Here is a 23054-nt window from a genome sequence, read left to right as displayed (position 1 = left end):
TTATAAAAGCCAATTAAAAATGTTACAGGAGAGTGGAAACCCCTTATAATAACCATGGCTGCAAGTGTCAAGAACTGAAGCGTCCCTGAGACATAGTAGAATCAAGTGGATTAATTGTTTAGCATCTACCAAAAATAGAAAGATCAATTTTGGGTGGACGGACACTAAAAAAGGAATCCATACCCTCCAACCATTCTCACGTGGCTTATTTTGTAGCTGCTGAGCATGCTTTTGACTATTTTGTTTTCTCTGTATCTGAAATAAGCAAAACCTTACTGCTCTAAAAGGCAGTCAAAACTGAATGCCATCAAAGCCCCACAGATTCGGATCATTACTATTTGAGTGTAGCTGCACAATACATATTGATCTGTGCCACACTGGTCAGCGTTTGTGTTTTGAATCTTTAAAAAAAAAAAAAAAAAAAAAAAAAAATCCTCAAAATAGCCAAAAATGAAAAACGCCTGTAAGCGAAATGCGGCTAAATGCGAGTTACCACGTTTAGAAGCATTTGGCGCTTGAACTGCCTGTAAACTCGGCTTCTAAATGCATTCAGGGGCAGGGGCAGTTGAAAAAAAACTCCCAACAGGTCAGTTTACCAGCAGCAGTGTACATAAGGCCTTATAGAGAAGTGCTGCTACTTTTAGAGCTAAGCTCAGACTGAAACTAGCACAGAGCATTTTCTCTTGCAGTAACCATATAGAGCCCTATTATAAAGTTTAATAAGAATATTACACACAGCATAAAAAAAAAGTCAGGAAATCTGTAATTTTCCAAGTATATTGGTGCATCATGTTTTAAAATGACAGAAAAAAAAAAGCTTAAAACAGAAAACACAAAGCGCGCCACCCCCCTAAACGTTTAAATTCTACATTCTATAAATAAGCATTCACCCATCAACACTGGAACAAAATTCATAAAAACAGACCGTTATGAAAAACAAGCATTTGCCAAACATGTAGAAAATCTTGCACACATGTATAGTTGTAAACATACAAGCATACATTGTCAGATAGTCGGCATTTTAAAACAGCAAAACCATACAGGTCGATCTCCAATAATAATGCATTCTAACATTTTGTCAACAGAGGCTCTGTGCTCTTGGAGTCAGACGATGGTCCATGTGTTTGTTACTTTGGTCATTCAATCAACATGCAGCTTCTCGTAATACAATTAAAAAAAGTATGCTTGCACAATAAGTATTGCCCATGTGCTTTATGTAAAATAAATATGAAATACAGTATTATTAAATCTTTAAAGGATTTTCAAGAGGCATCATTTTTGTTGTATATAAGTTACAAATCCTTATGTACATAACAAGATTCACAGAATATAGAGCAGCGTATAAACACAACCGTCCACTTTTTTTTATGACCATACATACACTAGTTAATCTCACTGTTTGGCAATTTGCAGGTGGTTTTTACAACCTGCTGAGACACAACTTTTAACCACATGTACAGTATTTAACAATTACCTTCTTTCCTCAAACACTTGGGATAAAGTCTTTATATACAAAATCTAGTCAGAAATATACAGTTAAATTAATATATTTGCCCTATGTTAGTGCAAAGTTCAGTAGGATTGCAGCATTCAGTGTGTTCCAAGCACAGATAGCACCAAGGGTTGGCACTTGTCCCCAGAGGGAAAGAGCGTAGTGCAGATAAGTCTTTCATTGGCTGGTACCTCCCCCCCAATGGGGCAAACTGAATGTCTCTACAGTTGTGTGTAAACTTTAGGAAGGCAAATGCCTGTGTCATAAATTGCTTGCAAGCTCCACTGAGTCAGAATCAGAGTCTCGGTCATTCTCTCTGAGGAAGATAAACAGACCATGAGTAAGCACAGTAGCATATGCAAATTTCATGCAAAACAGAAGCAAGAGATAGAGAATATTATATATATATATATATATATATATATATATATATATATATATATATATATATATATATATATATATACACATACTATTCAGAGCATGTCGATTCATTTCGATGATCTTTTAACTGCTGGATATGTTGCCCTTCCCAAATGCTGGCACTTAGCATTTCCAATAACCTTGAAATCTTTCCTTTACTAGATATCACTTAGACTTTCAAAATATGTGCCTCTAGCAAACACATGAAAATGAAATGGAGAAACTAACTGGAATTCCCTTAGAGAGAGGCTTATAAATAAAAAGGTCCACTGAATCATCTGTCATTTTCCCTGTTAGTGTGTGAATAGTGGGGTCTGGTCAAGGTCCCTTTTCCGGACCCGATTTGTTACAGGCATTCTAATTTGTACTTATTTAGGATTTTTTTAATGTTTGATAATAAGTATGGAATAGTAAAACCCTAGCAAGTTTTTTTTTTTTTTTTTGTGGTGTCCCACTGGAGAGATTGCCCTTCACCTCCTGTCCCAGAGACACAACAGGTAATGAAAATAAATATTCTGACACTTGTCATTAGAACAGAAGTCCTCACTAGACGATTTCTTCTCTTTTCAACAACTATATACATTTTGAATTTCCCATTGCTTGAGGTCACCATGACAAAGATCACCAGGACAAAGGGTAAATCCTCCAAGCCAGGACACAGACAGCAACATACATTTTGGTTTAACGATTTCATAATCCAAAAAGTAAAATAGATTTATATTATAAAATACTGATTTTCCACATCGGTGACATGTTTCATACAATGCTTACATTTCTAAACGTATTCAATGCAATTCATTTTTGAAGAACAGAAAAGGCAAAAAGATCCATGGCTGGCCATAGACTTTCTTTCATTCAGCCAACAGGCTGAATGAAAAATGAACAGATTCAACACAAGCAAGGTGGATGGAGGAATCCCCCGCCCAGACATTGTATTCCGACAGTGGCTACCACTGCTGTCAGAATTGACTGATCAGCGGCTGAAGCCAATGATCAACAGAAATTTTACAGTCAGTATGTCTGTTGGACAGAAGTTGGTCTAGTAATTGTCTTCTCTCGAACAGGAAGGGCTACACACAGATCAGACGGTCCCTGCTTAAAGAGGAGTTCCCATTTAAAAAAAAAAAAAAAATTTTAAAAGTCAGCAGCTACAAATACTGCAGCTGCTGACTTTTAATAATCGGACACTTACCTGTCCCACAGTCCAGCGATGCGGGGGATAGAAGCTCCGCTCGTCTCCCCCTCCGTTCGGCGGCGCCGGCATTGCAACTGTGTGCACCCAGCTGTGGCTAAACAGTCGGGCACCCACTGTGCATGCGCAAGCACCGCCGCGATTGGCCGCTCAGTCATCTGGGACCTGTAATGTGTCCCAGATGATTGACAAGAGGGAGGGGGCAGGGCTGAGCCCCTCCTGCGCCGAGGGGAAGTGATGTCACCAGCCCAGGCACTGAAGGAGGCAGACTACGAGGGACCCCCTAGCAACAGCCATTTAGAGGCGAGTAAAAAAAATATTTTTTTTCCAAATGTTTATTTTTTTTTTTTTAGGAACATTCATGTTTTTTTTCGGTGGAACACCACTTTAACCACCTGTATTTCAGTCCTTTGCCCAGCTTTACTCATTTAATGATTGTATTCACCAAGCTTTTGTTAGGTTGACTGCCCATCAAGGTGTTATTATGGAAAGCTAGTAATGGGAGTAACCTGCCTCAGTTATGAATGTGCTTATGTGAAGAAATATCTAAAGCCCCATACACACTATTAGATTTTCTGCAGATTTTTGTCCTCAAATTTACCAAAACCATGTAGTGCAAGGGCCTGCCTGATTGCATACAAGTTGAAACTCTTAAGGTTTGACCTCATATTATATGGTTTTGCTAAATCTGAAGACAAAAATCTGCAGAAAATCTAATGGTGTGGGGGCTTAGGGCAGTAAGTATGTTCAACCAATTAAATTTTGACTCTGCAACGTGAAAACAACCTAATTAATGTTGGGCAGCCTGGACAAGCAATTCTGCTTCAAGAGATTTTCAATAAGTATGCCATATATCCTTTTCAATATTTCTACTTTTCTGTCTCTGAAAAGTTTATCAAGTTGTTTAATCCCCAATTCTAAAAGTGTTTTATTAGGACAAATGGCAAAAACTAACCAATTATCATAGACACAATTTCAAAAAATATTTAATGTTCACCTGAGAAGCTGAAGAGCTTTCCTGTTTTCTTTCCTCTTCTCTTCATTGATTGGATACAGTTTAAATAGGAACAGACCAATGAGAATCAAAATTATAGGAGCAGCACAGACCAACAACCTCAGTGTCAAATTCACAGCTTCTGGCTGAGAGCAGGAAAGGGCCTGATAGCCTGCATAACTGATTAGGGAAAAAAAAAAAAAAAAAAAAAAAAAAAAGGAAGGGTCATGAGCAACTAAAGCACAGATTGCAAAAACAGAACGTCAATAAAAAATACATACCTACATATTCTTATCCCTATAGCTTGCCATCCTGTACCATACCATCTCACTGTGCCACCCAAGGCAACACCCTAACACTAAGGCGGCTTTCACACTGGGGCGTTAGGGGCATCGGGGGTAAAGCGATGCTATTTTTAGCGGCGCTTTACTGTCATTTATGCAACATTTTTCGGCCGAAAAAGGGTTAAAACCACTGCAGCGCCGCTACGCCGGTGGCACTGCCCATTGATTTCAATGGGCAGGGGCGCTTTATACATCTCTCCTACAGCGCTGCAAAGATGCGGCTTGCAGGACTTTTGGCGTCCTGCCAGCACACCGCTCCAGTGTGAAAGCACTCAGGCTTTCACACTGGAGTGAGAGAAGAGGCTCTTTGCAGGCACTCTTTTTAGCGCTATAGCACCTGTAAAGAGCCTCAGTGTGAAAGCAGCCTAAATCTTCCCTGTTGCAGCCACTATGAACACTGGAAAAACCATGCAGGAAAGCACCAAGATTCAGCATTCCACAGCAGCAGAAAGCAGACAGGGGAGCATAAACCTAGTGACATGTTGCTGCTAAAAGACAAGATAATCACATTTCCATATGACAGGAATGGATTTGGACTCGTCTTTCTATTCTGGCCTTATTAAAAGGTATACTTACTCCAGACTGAGCGTGGATATTCCCAGCGATACCCCAGAGGCAAATTTGGTGAAGAAAACATAAAAAGAGAAAAAAATGGCTTCATGTCCAGGAGACTCTGGGTTATTCAGAATAAAGTCATCAATAACATCAGGAAGCATAGACCTAAAAGGGAAGAAAGAAAAGAAAAAAATGGAATATACAGACAAGCAATAAAATGTAGCGATTTATCAGAATGTCTACTTTAATTTTGTTTAAATATAGATGTAGATCGAATGTTAGCTCTTTATGAAGCAAAAAAAAAAAAAAAAAAAAAAAAAAAGTTACCCAAAGCCATTTAATGGCAATTCTGACAACAATCTTGTGTCTATAGGGGACAGTCTATGAAAACCTCCTAAATCGCTAGGATTTTCCTACGTGTTCAGAAAGCAGCACCTCGGCACAGGACCCAGAGCAAGTGGTATATGCACAGTTACATTGGTCCAATGTGACCATGTATAAAAATATCCATAACTTACCCGCAAAGATGCCAAGTTGGCCTTACTTCATTGTCCGATCCTGGGCCTTTTCTCCTATCAGCAGAAATTGGCCAACTATTTGTTTATCGTTGCTAAGCATGCAATAGCAAGGGCCTGGAATAAAGCCGGCTGTCTCGTTTGCAGAGGTTAAGAGCATCTTAACAACTCTCATGATTAATAACATTTTTTCTTTCCTATCCTACACCTCCTTTTCCATCTTCCCTTCTTATGTCTTGCCTCCCTCCTTTGCCATCTGTATTTAATCACTGAGTAACTTGAGTTTAGTCATTTGTTGACAATTGTCTAATTTGCAACATATTGAAAATCAATGTTGCAAATTAGGTGACTGCCAATAAAAGGTTATTCCTAAGCTAGTGTTTAAAATCTCTTGTGATGTTCATGGTTTAAAGGCTGCTGTAGACAGAGCAGACTTGTGGCATCAATCCAACCACCCTCAAAGCATCTGCATCTTCCAGTGGAGTCAAACATAAACTGGATCAATTAGTCATTTGTGAATAACCTATGAAAGGTAGAGGCATGCTGCAGCCATCTTTACAGACAGATTATTGGGGTGAATGACAATGGCAATCAGAAATGTTTTTCTGTCTGGTTTAAAAAGTTAGCCTGTGGCATTTGTTTTGAACTAGGTTGATACACACGTCCACAGCTTTTGACAATCACTCCCACTATCAACAGAATGGTATGGCCAAATTGGCCAATATTTGTCACATATGGCCACCACTTAGGATTGCCTAAATGGTTACAGATGTGCACATGTATGGGCAAAAAAAATAAAATGTAGCGCCTTTTGTTACCATTTTAGAATTGTTTAGTTCTACAATTTCTAGTCCCAGAATGAGAAAATCACTGTCCCGCCTAGCCCATCTTGGTCCAAGGCTAAACAGTATTACTTACCATGGCAGGAGGAAGGCTGCAGCCACACTGAGTCCAGCAGCTACTGCAACTATGTAGGTTACAATAACGTTGATTTTTACAAGGCCAGCAACAATCATGAAAGGGATAACTGACTGTAAAATAGACATGGTAGAATATTACAGGTGATGAAAAATACCTATGAATACAGGATTCATGCATTTAACAGGGATACAAAAAAAAAAAATAAAATAAAATAAAATAGAAAAAATACAAGGTTCTATTTATACAAGTACAGATGCAGTCAGTCATTCTAATAAGCATTAATGGAATGGTTTAATAAGCCAAAACTAAAACTCTACAGAGTGACATTTCCCATAACAACCAAAAACACTAGAAAATCAGGCTGATTGCTGGCTAAGGATTACTACACTTTGCACATTAATTCTGTCCGTAAATACTTACAAAAATATATATATATATATATATATATATATATATATATAATTTTTAGGCCACACTAAATACATACTAAAAAAATTAAAAATAAATAAAATCAGGAAAACATGATAAAATGTTTTGGGATAAGACAGTGGTTTACTGACTAATCTTAGACTTGGGTGATAACCAAAATAATAAAGTCATAGGTGCAAGCAGTGGAATGTGTCCCTGCTAATTTGTTTGGTTTACTGTTCACAATAGAGAGGAGAGTGGCAGCCTAGAGTGTCTTGGAAGCTGCTGTTATTTCAAATTGAGACATGCTAATTGGAGGTTGTTAAGGCATCTTAAATAGATGACCCCAGAAAGGTTCCCCCAGGAGCTGTAATAAGTGGGTGGATGCACCAGCTACCAAAGGATCTTATGCTGCTCCAAAAGGCTTCCGATCTTTGAGTCACTGAGCTGAAGTTTTGACCTTCCTCTGACTTGCTGCATGCTTGTTATATTCTAGTGACTCAAAGCAGCCAGTCAACTATCATTTTTGGGAGATTAGGAGCTTTCTTTTAAGAACAATGAGAAATGCTAGCTTTTCTGATATTCTAAAAACCACCACTAGATGGCAGCAAAAGTTAACACTGATCAAATGCCTGACGTTCCATTATATGTGTCATTCCTTCCATGCATCTGCTAGTTAGATTACATTACCCCTACTTTTACTCACCGATATCCCAATATAGACTGCAGTTTTCTTCCCAAAGCGGGTCAAGAACCACTGCCAAAAAGGAACTGTCAGCGTAGCAGAAATCTATGGGAGAAAGCAGTAGAAGAATAACTGAGGATTTTCAGAACCCAGTAAAGAAACTATGGGAAAAGGGGTGGACAAGAAAAGAAAAGTGAGGAAAAAAGGAAGATTTGTGTGTTACATAGTTTCAAGGGATTCAGCCTTCAGCAATCTTTCAAAAGGGAAGGGAGGAGGGATACGGGGCTGAATATTATATTCGCTAGCTTACAATGACTTTCTGTCTCCAAGCCGACAGAACAAAAGAGTCTGTGTGTACTTGACTTTGAATGTTAAGTATCTGGATCAGTTGGATATATGCAGTTATAGCTGTAATCAGCGCTAACAGCTACTGCTGTAATCACCGGCTTGTCATACTGTGCTAAGAACACTGGCAAGTGTAACCGGGTATGGAGGGTGAAAGGACACTGGGGGCCTGATGCTGGTGAGGAGGAATTCACTGACAGTTATAGAATACTTCCTGCAGATCTTGCACTCACCATTATAACCAACAGAATATTCTGATAGTCCTTGCGCCGTTGAAGCGTGTACTTCAAAAATAGGGCAAAGTTTCCTTCCAGAAGCTGAAATGCAAAGAATGATCATAATGCATATGAATAATTTTTTACCTCCAGGACACTAATTGTCATTTTGATAGCAGGTTAATGTAAGGTTGTGGATTTTTTATTAGAATATATATTATATATTTTTTTTTAGTATTCAGTATAGTGATTCAGCAAATCGTTGGATATAAGTTTCTAGCATACTTATATAATCAAACGATTACCACAAGTTACATGCCTCTATTTGAGGTGGTTCTCCATATCTGTTACAGTAACATAACAATACTGAGACTCAATAACATATGAAAGAAGAACCTGCTTTTCACGTTTAGGTTGCTTTTGAGGAGAACAAAAATTACCACCATAAAAGAAAATCCATTGTTGTAACAGATAAAAAGGAGAGTGAGAATTGGTCATAACCTGCAGAATGTATGCATGCAGGCAGGCTACAACAGCAGTCAAATGTAAGGCCTCATACACACGGATGTTTTTGCAGCGGTGTTTGAGCTTTTTTTGCATCTTAAAAATGCCACTCCATGTTAGTCAATGGCCTCATACACACCATGGACTTTGAGCTGTAACAGGCGTTGGTGATTTTTTTTTTTTTTTTTTTGATGCTTAAAAACAAAAAAAAAAAAACAAACAACAACCACAAAAAAAAAACCCAGCGCGTTCTGAGGCTCCAGCGCTAAAGCTGTAAAAATGCCAGACGCAGTTAAAAGGTGTTAAATGCGGTTTAACGCTGTATACACAGCGTTAAGCCTCATCTGGCATTTCTCTGCCCCCCTGATACTCCCCCCCCACCCAGTTGAATGAGTATGGGGTACATCGTACCCCTACCCATTCACCTACAAAGACAAAAAAAAAAAAAAAAAAAAAAAAAAACTGGTGACGTCTTCTCCCTCTGCCGGTCCTTCTCCTCTCTGCACTGCCTTCTCTCTCTCCGCTGTCTTCTTTGGAGGCCACACCCCTTGTGACGTCACCAACCAGGGCATGATGGGGTGATGATGTCACAAGGAGCATGGCCTCCAAATTACATCAGGTGGCCCCGCCCCATGCCAATATAAGTCATTGCACACGGCGGACCCAGTATTACACTGGGAGATCGCGTCAAGTCAACATCGGAAGAAGAGCAGTGGGGGAAGACCCAGCAAAAGACAGAGAAGACTTAGCAAAATAGCCAAAACAAGAAGTTAGCAGAAACCCCTGCAATCTTGGGGACCTGGGGCGGTGAATCTCCTTAACAGGGACACAGATAGCAAAAAAAAATAAAAAGGTGAGGACAGAAACTGATGGCAGTAGGTTGCATTCATGATTTTGCAATTGAAAGCAGATTAAAATGGCCTGAAAACTGCCATGTTTGAGGCCAGCAAAAGCACGAACAATGAAAGACAATTACCTATTGTGTGTTTGGGGGAAGGGAGGGTGGCACTGCAACCTACATTTCTATTACCTTATTAAAATAATACTGAATGTTTAATATACAATAAACCAAATAAGGCTGGCTGGCCATAGACAGTGCAAATTTCTTTTCTACAGCCACGGGTTGTAGGAAAGAAATTTGCACAATTCCCCCCCATCAATACAGACAGCGCTGACAGAGGAATCCCTCCTGCGGAGACATGGTTTTCTCCATGTGGCGGGCAGAAGCGGGCAGGGGAAGTTGTTCACACCAGGAGAAGACAGTGATTATTGATAGTGGCTATAGCAGCTGCTTGTGATAATCGAAGTGAATCCGGAAGGCTGGTTGTACCCAAGCTGATCGATTAACTTGGTACATTCAGCCGGCCTAAGAGACAAATCACAAAACACGGGGAGATGCAGGAGGGATGTACAGACAGAAGAACAAAAAGCATTTATATATTTTTAATCACACAAAAAAAAAAAAAAAAAAAACGTACCAAAAACAAATAATGCTGTGCTAATGATATAAACTGTATACAATCTCTTAGTGTATCAATTTTCCTGTGCAATATGTGCCAACATAAATAAAATGTGCCAGCATACAATATTGTGATATATTCATATAATTCTTCTTATAATAGTCCAAATATATAACCCGTGCTTGAATGTGATCAATTGATTGCAGTGTCATGCGACTCATTAGGGGGGATGAGTCCCGTGACCCTGTGACGCAACGCAGAGGTGGGGGCAGATTTGTTTGGCAAGACGCTCGTATGTTTCACAGAGAGGCGCGAAGTAGCTGCAGCATGGTGGTTTTATATTGATATACGTTGTATACAGTTGGTGCACTGGAGCATCCAACTAGTGTGAGTTTTAGGCACATATTTTAATAAATTGATTATAATTTTAAAATGATATAAGCACTATTTGGAGCTCTCTTTTCAGATATACCAAGTCACAATGGAAGAACATCAATGGAGCAGCAAGGAGGAAAGCATGATCTGTTAGTCCGGGGTGACTAAAAAGCACATTCTGACCAAACTTAAGTGTGAGATCACACTTTGTGAGGTATGCGCATTTCTAATGGGGGAGCACTGAGGTGAATTCACATAAAGCACGGCTTTTGAGGATCTGTGAAGATTAAATAAGGTTTCATCTTTATCCTGATACCATTAAATCAATTACTAGATCACATTCAAGCACGGGAGAGCTATAGATATCTATATCTAAGAATGATATGAACATATCACAATATTGTATATTGGCACATTTTATTTATGTTGGCACATATTGCACAGGAAAATTGATACACTAATAGATTGGATACAGTTTGTATCACATTGTACATTTGCACATTTTGTATCTATTTTGGGCTTTGTTGCACAGGAATATTGATACACTAAGAGTTCGAATACATTTTATATCATTAGCACAGCATTATTTGTTTTTAGTTCAATATTTCACATTTATATTGGGAGTGTGATATTTGCTGCTTGCTTATAGATTACCTCATTTTCATCTTAGTTGCTCGCAAGACATTCTAGAATTTTTAAACAAAAAAAAAAAAAAAGAAGAAGAAAGAAATGTATGTTTTCTATATTTGCTTATAAATATATGTGCATGTCCTTCTAGATCAGTGGTTCTCAACTTCTGTCCTCAGGACCCACTAACAGGCCAGGTTTGCAAGATAACTGAAATACATCACAGGTGATATCATTTTCTGCTCAGTGATTGCAGTATTCTAGTCTGCATCTCCCCAAGGTAATACTTAAAATCTGGCCTGTTGGTGGGTCCTGAGGACTGGAGTTGAGAACCACTGTTTTAGATTGTAAGCTCTAATGAGCAAGGCCCTCTGATCCCTCCTGTATTGAATTCAATTGTATTGTAATTGTACTGTTCCCCCCCCCCCCCCCCCCCCATGTTGTAAAGCACTGCGCAAACTGTTGGCGACATATAAATCCTGAATAATAATAATAATAATAATAATAATAATAATAATAAAGCCTTCTTGGCCTACCATGAAAGCTAATGATGTGAAGAGGAAGCCAGCGATCAGTTTAATGTATGGTCTGTGGCTCATAACAAGTTTCAGGCCCTGCCAAAAGGATACCGACTGTTCAGAGAGAAGTTCACAGGAATCTGTAGAAGGTGGAAAAAGAAACATTTAGGTGAAAAACTAGAAATAGTGTGGCTTGTATTAAAAAAAAAAAAAAAGGGGGGGGGGGGTTCGACCATGGTCCACTTACCTCTCTTTTCCCGTACACCAAGTGATAGTACAACAGCGCATAGTATATAGATGCCACATATGACACCTGCTGCAATCATGTAGGCCTCTCTCTGCAAAACACATGTGGGGAAAGTGAACGTGAGATTAGATGGATTAATCAACATGGTGTGTTCCTTCAACTACAAAACTAGAGAGTTGCTGCAAGAGGGTATATACACACAGTTACATACTATAAAATTTGGGAGTTTTTATACACAGATATTCAGTTGCCAATAGCAATCAATCAGGTACCAATAGTTCAGGCTAAAACAAAAACAATAAAATAAATGTAATTGTAGGCCGAGTTCTGTACGGTCTTTGTTAGTATACATGTTACTATGTTTTTGTATAAGGAAGTGCAAAATAAAGTGAAATACTGTGGATGGGAGGACGATTGTGGCCTGTTCTCCAGGTTGCCTTCCGATCAGAAAAATGAAGGGCTGTCCCTTGTGTGGATTCTTCTGTTTTCAGTTTTAGATAAACTTAGGTTTTAAAAACAGAGGAGTTCCAGTCTGTTAAAAAAAAAAAAAACTAGTAATATTAGAAGTCAGCAGCTACAAATACTGTACCTGCTGACTTTTAATATAAAGGACACTTACCTGTCCAGGAATCCTGCGACATCGGCATCCCTAGCCGATTCTTCAATCGGCTTTGGGTGCAGGCATCTGTAGTAAGGGAAACAGGAAGCCTGTTTCCTGCTGCGAATGGGCGAGTCGCGCTGCGCTTTCTAAATGATCTGACCATCTTCTGGGAACTCTGTGTGTCCCAGAAGGCAGCGTGAGAAGGAGAAGGGGCTGGAAATTCATAGATCGCTGTGCAGCAATCTTACCCGGAAGTGGGAATGGGTATGTGTAAAAACCAGGTAACCGCTCCCCCCAAAAAGTGCCAAATGTGGCAGTGGAGGGAGAGGGAAGGGTGCGAACAAGTAGAGCTTCCCTTTTGGGTGGAGCTCTGCTTTAAGTAGGCCCCTGTACTAATTCTTGGTAAATCTAAATGAGATTGTAAAATCACATTTGGGTAAACGCATTTACTTTCTAGTGGGAAGATTTTGCATGAAATACAGCTCTGGTTATAAGAATGTAAAAACTCACTGTGTTGGTAAGAGACCCAGGGTCTTCTGAAACTTTGGACTCTTCTACTGAAGCCACAGAAGTATTGACAAGTGAAGACTGGAGGGAGTTAGGCACACAGGTATCCGCGGTACCCACAATCTGTCCTTGAATCGCTGTGCCAAGTACAGTGCCCAAGACTTCCACAGTCATACCTGTAAGAACAGTATGCAAAGAAATTAGTGACAAACTAAGAGGCAAAAAAAAACCTACCAATTAAAATAAACACCTCGTCCAATCAGAGAATGCTTTGCATTAATTAAGAAAATAGAGTGTTCCTTGAGATGTGCCCATGCCAAGCAAGCTACCTCCTGTTTTCACAACACAGCAGGGAAGAAACATGCCATGGGACCCAGAAGCTAGTGAAAAGAAAAAAAAAAAAACAAAAACAAAAATCACTGTAATAGCGGTGCCTTCTACAGGAATGTCCAGCTGCCATGGGGGAGGGGGTCTCACAGGTGTGGCACACAAATACTTACACTGGTCCAGCTTGGACCAATATAACTGCCCCCTTTTTTCTAAATTCTCAGACAAGCTTATAAATGCAGCACTTTGATTGGATGTAGAGAAGACTGCAGATAAACAGGTACAACTTATGTAGGAGGATGCGTTTAATCTGTGTATGACCTGAGGATAGGGACTTCACTGGGTATATGTAAGGGTTTACAACCATTTTATCATAAAACAACTTGCTTTTGAAGCTTACTGGCCTATCTTTTCCTCCATTTCCATATCAAATCTGGGTGTCTGTTCGTTTACATATAACTTTCATTGACCACTAGCTATGCCCCTTTCTTGGGCTCAACTTGATTCTTGCATGTCTGTGGCCATGCAGTCAGGCACCGACCACAATTACATAGGAATAATAGCCAGCTGTGTGTGTTATGTTTTATGAAAATGACTTTGTCCCTGTATATAGTAAAAATTTTCTCATGCCATATAAAAAGGCAGCATGGGAAAATACTTACGGTATCCTGTGGCAGAGTCACGATCGCTTTGCTCTTTGCTGATGAACATTGTAAGGGCTGAATAAGGCACATGGAAACACTGCAGAACAGAAACATCAAGTTAGAGGGACATACAGAATCTCTCTACCCATTAACCAGATATCATCATAGGCTAACACCATGCCCTGTCCCAATCCTCACCGTCACAAGGGTCTGGAAAAGGCAGTAGAAGGTTAGGTACCACACCAGCTGACCACTAGAGACGTCGGGCACAAACCAGATCAGGAAATAACATATGACAGCAAAGGGTGTGGACAGAATTATCCTGCATGCAAAAAGATGAAAAACCGAAAGAATGAGAAACTAATTATCAGAAAAATATTTCTCTAGCAAAGACTGGTGTCTAATTTAGATAAACGTAAACCAAGTGCATCTGCTCTGGTGCATTTTTAATAAGAATTAACGCTACTGAAGTTTTCTTTATATTCTAGAAAATGCACCTGGGGGGGGTTGACTAGGCTGCTGGGACATGCTGGATGGGCGAGTGTGTGATCCCACCAATTTTTTTTTCTTTTTACTTGTTAGGGTTAGCTTTTCTGCCCCAAATAAATAGGTTTTTCTTAATAGAGATTTCAACTCATCACAGGATCTCAGAGTCTAAAATAGACCATGCTGTACCCGTTATGGCTTTTATGTCAGTCCAATCTATGTAGACTGCAACCGTTACACAATGCATGGCAAAATAATTTGCTAAAGAGAACAAATACAGCCTCTAAAACACATTGCAAGATACGGTTTCTCATGCTTGTATTGGTGCGACAGAAAAACAAACCTAGCCACAATCTGATCCATAGCTATTGCAAGGTGATCAATCATATCACACAATTAAAAAATAGCTTTTTTTTTTTTTTTTTTTAATGATGCTGTGTTTAAACATATTGCCATGAATCTCTCCTGATATGAGCCATCAGTGGGCTGTACGTGCCAGGAAGAACAAGCGCATTTCTGAAATCCCCCTCCTCCTTTATCTCTCGGATAAAATGGGATGGGGTTACATCTTGCGGCAGGTGATTAATAGGACAAAAATGTAAAGGATTCTCACCAGTGGGGATACAGACAGAGGTGATCTTGTCTCAAGACAAAAAGGGAGGATCATTTTCCCAATAGAAACAAAGCCATGACAGAAGAAGTTTTAACCCCTCATTAGCAGACTTTTTTTTTTTTTTTTTTTAACTGCTGACTAGGTCCCTGCTGCAGTTTGCTCCTTACTTCTCCTAGAGACCACCTTTCAGAAAGTAATTTTTATGCAGAGCTGACATTTTTCTGTATGTATTAGAGCGATTTGTTTTTTGGTTAAAAGATGAAAAACTACAGTATTAAATAATCCTGCATTTTCATGATCCAGTTCCCTTTTGAAAAAAAAAATGCATTTGCCTTATGGCAACATGTCCTGATGTGCAGGAAGGAGAAAGATTTTCCTGAAATATACCAATCCTTAGAATTACTCCTGACAGATGTAGATCTGAGCAATGCATACTTAGTGTTGTAGGTTGTGAGTTATAATTTATGTTATGTACATTTACTAGCCGGGGTACACCCCACTGGCTATGTTTTGTACCCTAATTATATATATATATATATATATATATATATATATATATATATATATATATATATATATATATATATATATATATAAAGCAGATCTACAAAAAAAAAAAAAAAAAAAAAAAGTTATCGTCATGCATTTTCATCATCCGGTTGCCTTTTGATACTAGAAACTGTCACATTTAAAAAAAATACAATAAAAAACAAATAGCATATAGCACCACAATTTCTGTATGTTTTACACTTTGTCATTTTCTTTACTGCATCTATTGTTTTAGACGACAAACTACAGCATTAAATAAAAATGTAATTTTAATTATCCCCAGCTGTTTGCATCATACAGTGTTTAACTTTAATATTTGAAGGTACCCAGGTCAGTGATCAGGATATAACTAAGCAAATATTCCACATGAAATATATAGAAAGATTTATGTGTGTCCTGTATTAGTGCTTTGTTACTCAGTATAACAGTCATCTGCTGTGCGCATTAATGGTTTCTACTATCTCATATATATATACTATGCACTCTAGTAACCCCAAACACAACTGTATGTCAGTGGCTTAAACACTCCCACTAAAATAATTGGTTCCTGAGGCTGGCTGTACACACCCAGCTCTTTGATTGGCTGAAATTGGTGGTGTGTTGTGCTTTAGAAATGTTCCCGCCCCCCTTTCCAATTTTACACGTTAACTCATTCGCAAGCCATGCCTTTGTATGTGATCAGGCGAGGGACACGTCAGAAAGGGAAGCCGTGTTCTGAGGAATCACAGCGCAGGAGCACCGCGTCAATGGCCAAGTGGTTAACCCCTCGAGCACTGAATCGATAAATCAACTGCCCAAGTCTGAATCATAACAGCATTTATCAATGAAGCACAACATTTTTTATTTTATTTTTTGGCTCAGAAGTACCTTACTAATTATTTCTTATATTTCATAATAAAAGGAATGCAGTGCAACCCTTGTAAACCCCCATACACACTCATTAACCTTTGATACTAAAGTAAATACAATTATGCTATTTTTAGGCATACTATGCAACACTGAATGAATGAATGAATGACCTCTACATAGAGGCACATGTATACTACAAGTCAAACAGTCTGTAAAATATATAATGTGTACATACAGTCAATGCCCTTGTCCTTGAATGATCTCCATTTACCCATAACACACATGCGACTAATAGCTCAAGACTTATTACACTTTCCTTATCACTTCTAATGGAATACACATTCCGCTCTTCCAACTACCCTGTGCTTCTATACATTACCCTATTCTCCCTCTCACCTCAAACATCTCCAGCACACATTGCCTTCCTCTAAAAACATTCTATTTTAATTCTTTATCTGCAGATTTATGAAATCCACTGTTCAGCTGGCAAAGGTGCCAGTCTGAGGGAATTTGGGTTTTCATGTCATCACCCACCCCACATGACCCTACCTAATTGGTTGCTATGGGTTACCACACTTAGCACCTTGCTCTTTTTGCTGCTCATAGAATCAGCCCAGTAGTGTTACTGAACAGACAGGATCACATGGGGCCAAAGCTGTGGTCAGTGTCAAGGCTGCATAGCAAATGGTTTTCTTGGTTAAACAGCTTAATTATGTTAAAGCGGACCTTCAGTCATGTTTTTCAACTTTCCATCTATTAAATCTTCTGTCCTTGTTGTTTTAACTTTGGATAGTAAAACTTTTTTTTTTCTGCCAGTGAATACCTTACATAGTAGGTGAGGTTGAAAAAAAAGACCATCAAGTCCAACCTATGTGTGTGATTATATGTCAGTATTACATTGTATATCCCTGTATGTTGCAGTCGTTCAGGGGCAAAACTATCGATGCCCCCCGCTGAGACCACCTCCTGTGGAAGGGAATTCCACATCCTCGCCGTTCTTACAGTAAAGAACCCTCTACGTAGTTTAAGGTTAAACCTCCTTTTCTTCTAATTTTAATGAGTGGCCACGTGTCTTGTTAAACTCCCTTCCGCTAAAAAGTTTTATCCCTATTGTGGGGTCACCAGTACAGTATTTGTAAATTGAAATCATATCCCCTCTCAAGCGTCTCTTCTCCAGAGAGAATAAGTTCAGTGCTCGCAACCTTTCCTCATAACTAAGATCCTCCAGACACTTTATTAGCTTTGTTGCCCTTCTTTGTACTCGCTCCATTTCCAGTACATCCCTCCTGAGGACTGGTGCCCAGAACTAGACAGCATACTCCAGGTGCGGCCGGACCAGAGTCTTGTAAAGCGGGAGAATTATCGCTTTATCTCTGGAGTTGATCCCCTTTTTACGCATGCCAATATTCTGTTTGCTTTGTTAGCAGCAGCTTGGCATTGCTAAACCTATCATCTACTAGATCCCCCTAGTGTATAGATTGCATTCATATTTTTGCCACCCAAATGCATTATTTTACATTAAACCTCATTTGCCATGTAGTTGCCCACCTTATACAGCCCACTTCCTGTTTCTTTTAGGGCTCATTCACACAGCTCACAAAGTAAATTGTGTGCACACTGTGTAGGGATAGCGAGCAGTGGAGCAATGCGCTGTTGCAACACATTGGTTGAACACCCCCCCTTTTTTTCCTCTTACTTTGGCATGTTACAAAATGGTAACTCTATGCAATGCAGCTTGTTGCAGAGCACTGTGGTGCGTTACATAAAATGCACTTTGCCTGTATTTTTACACAGTGCACCTAAAAGCAGTGTTATGGTTTCATATGTGCCCTTGCTTTGATCTATGTAGCTAAACTAACACGTTTGCAAGCACAGTAAACATAGATAAGGACCTCTTACTTGTGCCTACCACTTACTCATAAATCTCTAGTACTGATCTTGATTTTTATATATACAGAAAGTTTTTCATTTAATTTTCTCGCACTTACCATGGCATCAGTCGGCCAAATGGCGTCCACGAGCTCCTACTGACAAAAAACCCAACCAGTGGGTCGGTGATCGCATCCCACACCCTTCCAGTGAAAAGGATAATGGAAGCATTAAACGGAGTCATCTGCAAGAAAACCAAGAGGATGTTTTTGGTTGTTACTTACTGTAAATTAATATAGAATATAACTAAATATGTTGCCTTTATATTTATGTAAATGTACTTTCTATAGTGGGATAGTTAATGAGATTCTGTGTATATACGCCATAGCCAGCGAGGGCACCATTTACCTGTACTACATCAAGTAGGTACATCTGCAGGAAGAATCCTAGGGCACATCCGGTGATCTGATATGGAGCTCCACCAATGGCAAAACAGATCTTACTGCACACCGACAGTTTATGTTTCCCTCGATGTCTCTGAAAAGAAAAAAAAAATCCACAAATGTTTTGAGTACTTTGTGCACATCGTGTACTGCAATACATAGCTGTAACGATTATAGTGTTCGGAAGCCAAATATGTAAGGCACAAGAATGGAAATATTAATACCCTTCCAGACACTGTGCCAAGGTGAACTGCGTATGCCAAGAGCTGATTATAGAGTGGCTTGAAATAACCGGGCACCAAAAGAGTACACTGAAACTGTGCCTATGCTCTTTTGACCTGAATAACTTTATTAACCCATCCTACCAAGGGTAGCCATACATTGGGCTTTAATGACATGTGTCATTTAAAAACATTGGTAAAATAACTCCATTCTGCCCTATAAATAACAATTAAACGGGTCCATTCAAAATAGTTATGCACATGCAGTGCGTTAAGGCAGTCTATTTGCTATGAATAAGCTGCCAATGTACCACAACTGATGAAAAAAAACTGCATGACTCTTTTTAAACCAAAAAAAAAAAAAATGCAGTGCACCACAACGCACGTATGCAAATTTTGGTTGTTGCAGTGTTTGACTCTACCGCAACGCACTGCACATTAAGCAGGTGCATTGCCATGCATTGTAGCAGCACAGGTAGGCACAAATGTAAATGAGCGCTCAGGCCAGTGCAATTACGTGTCAGGAATACAGGAACAATGACTATTTCTGGCTTACGTAGAAGAGGAAGGGATTGTCATCAAGCTTTCTATAACTGCCCAGGTGTCAGGAAGTCACAACAAAAATCCAAACACACCTTGGTAAACAAAAATGTGCTTTCCCACAATATTATAATAGCAATTTCTTCAGAAACACAACCGATAACCTGTTTGCTTAGATACACCCTAGTCCTGCTGTTTGCAGACAAAGCATACAGCAGACATACCCAAAATATCAGATTGTTGTTTCCCCCCCATTTTAATTAAATAGAATTCAATATAATACCATCAAAGCAGATACAGAAAAAATAAAGCCAACTGCATGCTTTTGATTCCTGCGCCAATTCCTTTATTCCTGGTGGGAATATCTTGTTACCTGCTGATCAGCACGGATTTCAAGTTAGACAAACAGGAAATGCAGTTTTATTTTCTCATAATTTATAACCAGCCTTGTATAAAAGTCAGCCTAAAAATAAAATCTACAGCAATCATATTCCCAATCATAAAAAGTACAGCAGGAAGGAAAGAATGTGAATTTTCTTTTCAGCTACTCTTTATTTGAATATATATCGTATCATATAATACAGGGGAGCCAACTTCACTCTAATAACCCTGACAGCCAGGTTTGTATTCAGGGCGTAGCAAGGAATGGCTGAATATTTAAAGAATAAATAAGCCAACAGAATACATAGTAGGACAGCCAAAACTTAAAGCCTGACTCCAACCATGTTTTTTTTTTAAATTTTGGATGGAGTTGCGAATACTTTTTTCTTTATTTTAGTTTGTGATCACCTTGTACAGAATCTCAGCCGGGTCAGCAGGGCCAGGCCAAGATTCGAACCACGTATGGGCGGGTTGAATGTACCCAAGTTGATTGATCAACTTGGGTACAACCAACCTGTCAGATTTTACACGCGATTGTTAGCATTACGGTGAAAAAACATGACGGTTTACAACCCCTTTAAGCTGGCCATAGACAGAGCAATTGTCTTTCTTGCAACCATTGTGTTCTCCCAGTGGGGGGAGCCACCTCCGCTGGGAGAACACAGTGATTACTGCTAGCGACTATATTAGCTGCTAACAGTTGCAGGTAAAATTTGACAGGTTGGTTGTACCCAAGTTGATCGATTTCGGCATTCTGTGTCTATGGACGCACATGCTGGACTCGGGAGTGTGCTCCTGCACGGGGACCCCCCCAAGGAGAGCGCTTTTCCTAGATGGTTTCCCCGATGCGGGGAGGAGCCGCAAGCACCATTGGGGGACCCAAGAAGGCGAGGATCAGAGCCACTCTGTGCAAAACCAACTGCACAGTGGCGGCAAGTATGATATATTTTTTTTTTTTTAAACAGAGGGTTTAGCAACCCCTTAGGCCCCTTTCACACTAGGGCGGTAGGGGGCGTCGGCGGTAAAACAGCGCTATTTTTAGCGCTGTTTATCGTGGTATTCTGCCGCTAGCAGTGCGGTTTTAACCCCCCGCTGGCGGCCGAAAAAGGGTTAAAACCCCTCATATAGCGCGGCTATAGCCGCGGTATAGCCGTGCTGTCCCATTGATTTCAATGGGCAGGAGCGGTTTAGGAGCGGTGAACACACCGCTCCAAAGATGCGGCTGACAGGAGATTTTTTCTTCTGCCAGCGCACCGCTTCAGTGTGAAAGCCCTCGGGCTTTCACACTGAACAAACAGCGGAGGCTGTTTAGGGGCGGTTTGCAGGCGCTATTTTTAGCGCAATAACGCCTGCAAACCGCCCCAGTGTGAAAGGGGCCTTAAGATATGCACTGTTCTAACAGATTCCTCCATCCACACAAACAGTGCAAACTGACAAATCCCTTCTACTGAGCTATTACACTGACAGCTGTCACCTGGCAGCAGCTGTCAAAATGCCCTTAGCAACTGCATCTGACTGGATGCAGCTTGCCGATTGGCTGACAAATTTTTGGACTTTTCATTGCCAGGATGTTGGGTGGGAGCGGCCCGATAGGGCCACCTATGTGGTGAATTTCATCCACATTGATCAGAAACAGACCAACATTTGCATAGGGAATGTGCTTTACTGTCCCTGTGACACCAGGACAAGAAGTAGAGGATACAGTTGTCAATGATAAAGGCAAGAATAGACAGCAATAAAAGCATAGTCAGTGATTTTATTCCTCCTCCACTCTGTTAAAAATATGGTTCCTGACAGTCCTCTCAAGCATTACATATATTGATCATTATGTGCGGCCCTTTGGTGAGGTCAGGGGCTGCAGTTGAGGATCCTATAGCTCACAAGTTGAAAACCACCGTCCTAACCCTTCCAAGACAAAAGTCCTGTGGCCAATGTTGAGCTTTAGAAGAAACCCTTACTGGTAGGCCCCTTTCACACGATCGGACCGTTCAGGTCCGCCTGTCAGTTTTGACGGCGGACCTGAACGGGCGATCCATGTTAGCCTATGGAGCGTCGGATGTCAGCGGAGACATGTCCGCTGACATCCGACCCCGTCCGATCCGCTAAAAGCAGACGGATGGCTCTACGTCCAGATCCGTCGCTGGCGGATCGGATGAGATCTGACGAAAACGGACACGCTGTCCGTTTTCGTCCGATCCCTCCATAGGCGGCAGCGGCGCCTGACAAGCCCCTCCCCGCTCAGTGAGCAGAGAGGGACCTGTCATCCGCCGGCTCAGCGGAGATCAACGGACAGATCTCCCGTTGAGCCGGCGGACCGAGGCGGGCTCCGTAGAAACGGAATCCGCCTCATGTGAAAGGGGCCGTAGAGTAAAAAGGCTACCACTGCCGACCTCTGCTTCTGAAAATGCTTGTTGCGCTGTTCAAAAAGCTTCAGGACTTTAAATTACTACCTGGAACAATTATGCAGATAAGTCCTCACTTCACTCTGACTTTCTGATCTGCATGCTGCTGGTTAGTGACTCAAAGGGGGGTGTTTACTAAAAATGCATGGTGCAAAATCTGGTGCAACTCTGCATAGAAACCAATCAGCTTCCAGGTTCTATTGTCAAAGCTTAATTAAACAAGCTGAAATTAGAAGCTGGTTGGCTAACATGCACAGCTGCACCAGATTCTGAGTGCGCCACTTTTATTAAATCTCTCCCAAAGTATTAAAGCCAAAAGACAGCCAGGCAGGTGGTCAGCGATGGCAGCCTCCAGAGTTCTCTCACTTCAGGTTTCTGGATTACATTGTTTTTAAAACAACCACTTCTATGAAAAGACTTACAAACACAACTGTAGAATTTCCTCCAGATTAGAAATGAAAAAGGCTGGCCATACACTGAAATGTTTGACCGCTTTGATCGACTTTTGCTGATGGAGCCTGCTAGAAAATTTTCAGCTGAACAGTGGCTGCATCCAATCAGATGCAGCCGCTGTTAAGGTATTTTGAAAAGCAGCTGTTAAAATACAGTAGCTGCAATGGGAGATTCATTCATCTGACCTAAATAGTGTAGATGAATGAGCCTGTTCATTTTTTTCATGAAGCCTGAAAGCCAATTTATGGCAAGCTTTAGATTCAAGGTCACAAAGTGCAATCTACTTCTGAAAGAATGCAAGTTCCTTGTGTATGATACATCAAAGGATTAGAATGAGTTAAAAAAATCA

At 40.3% G+C, this 23054-nt stretch overlaps 1 protein-coding gene across 1 annotated transcript in view; it reads right to left on the bottom strand.

The window, feature by feature from the left end:
- Positions 1-763: 763 nt before the first annotated feature.
- Positions 764-23054, bottom strand: part of MFSD2A (MFSD2 lysolipid transporter A, lysophospholipid) — a 25966-nt gene continuing 3675 nt past the window's right edge. Inside the window, exons 2-14 of the mRNA XM_073615292.1 lie at positions 18674-18802; positions 18385-18509; positions 14098-14221; positions 13918-13996; positions 12932-13104; positions 11821-11911; positions 11592-11713; positions 8108-8191; positions 7551-7634; positions 6434-6546; positions 5022-5165; positions 4105-4281; positions 764-1808 (exon numbers count right to left, since the gene is read on the bottom strand). Of these exons, the coding sequence (XP_073471393.1) occupies positions 1754-1808; positions 4105-4281; positions 5022-5165; positions 6434-6546; positions 7551-7634; positions 8108-8191; positions 11592-11713; positions 11821-11911; positions 12932-13104; positions 13918-13996; positions 14098-14221; positions 18385-18509; positions 18674-18802 (1500 nt within the window). The 3' untranslated portion in view covers positions 764-1753. The remainder of the gene's footprint in view (positions 1809-4104; positions 4282-5021; positions 5166-6433; positions 6547-7550; positions 7635-8107; positions 8192-11591; positions 11714-11820; positions 11912-12931; positions 13105-13917; positions 13997-14097; positions 14222-18384; positions 18510-18673; positions 18803-23054) is intronic.

Source organism: Aquarana catesbeiana, linkage group LG02, assembly GCF_042186555.1.
Source record: "Aquarana catesbeiana isolate 2022-GZ linkage group LG02, ASM4218655v1, whole genome shotgun sequence".
Lineage (NCBI taxonomy): Eukaryota > Metazoa > Chordata > Amphibia > Anura > Ranidae > Aquarana > Aquarana catesbeiana.
This window is presented reverse-complemented; position numbering and strand designations above follow the sequence as displayed.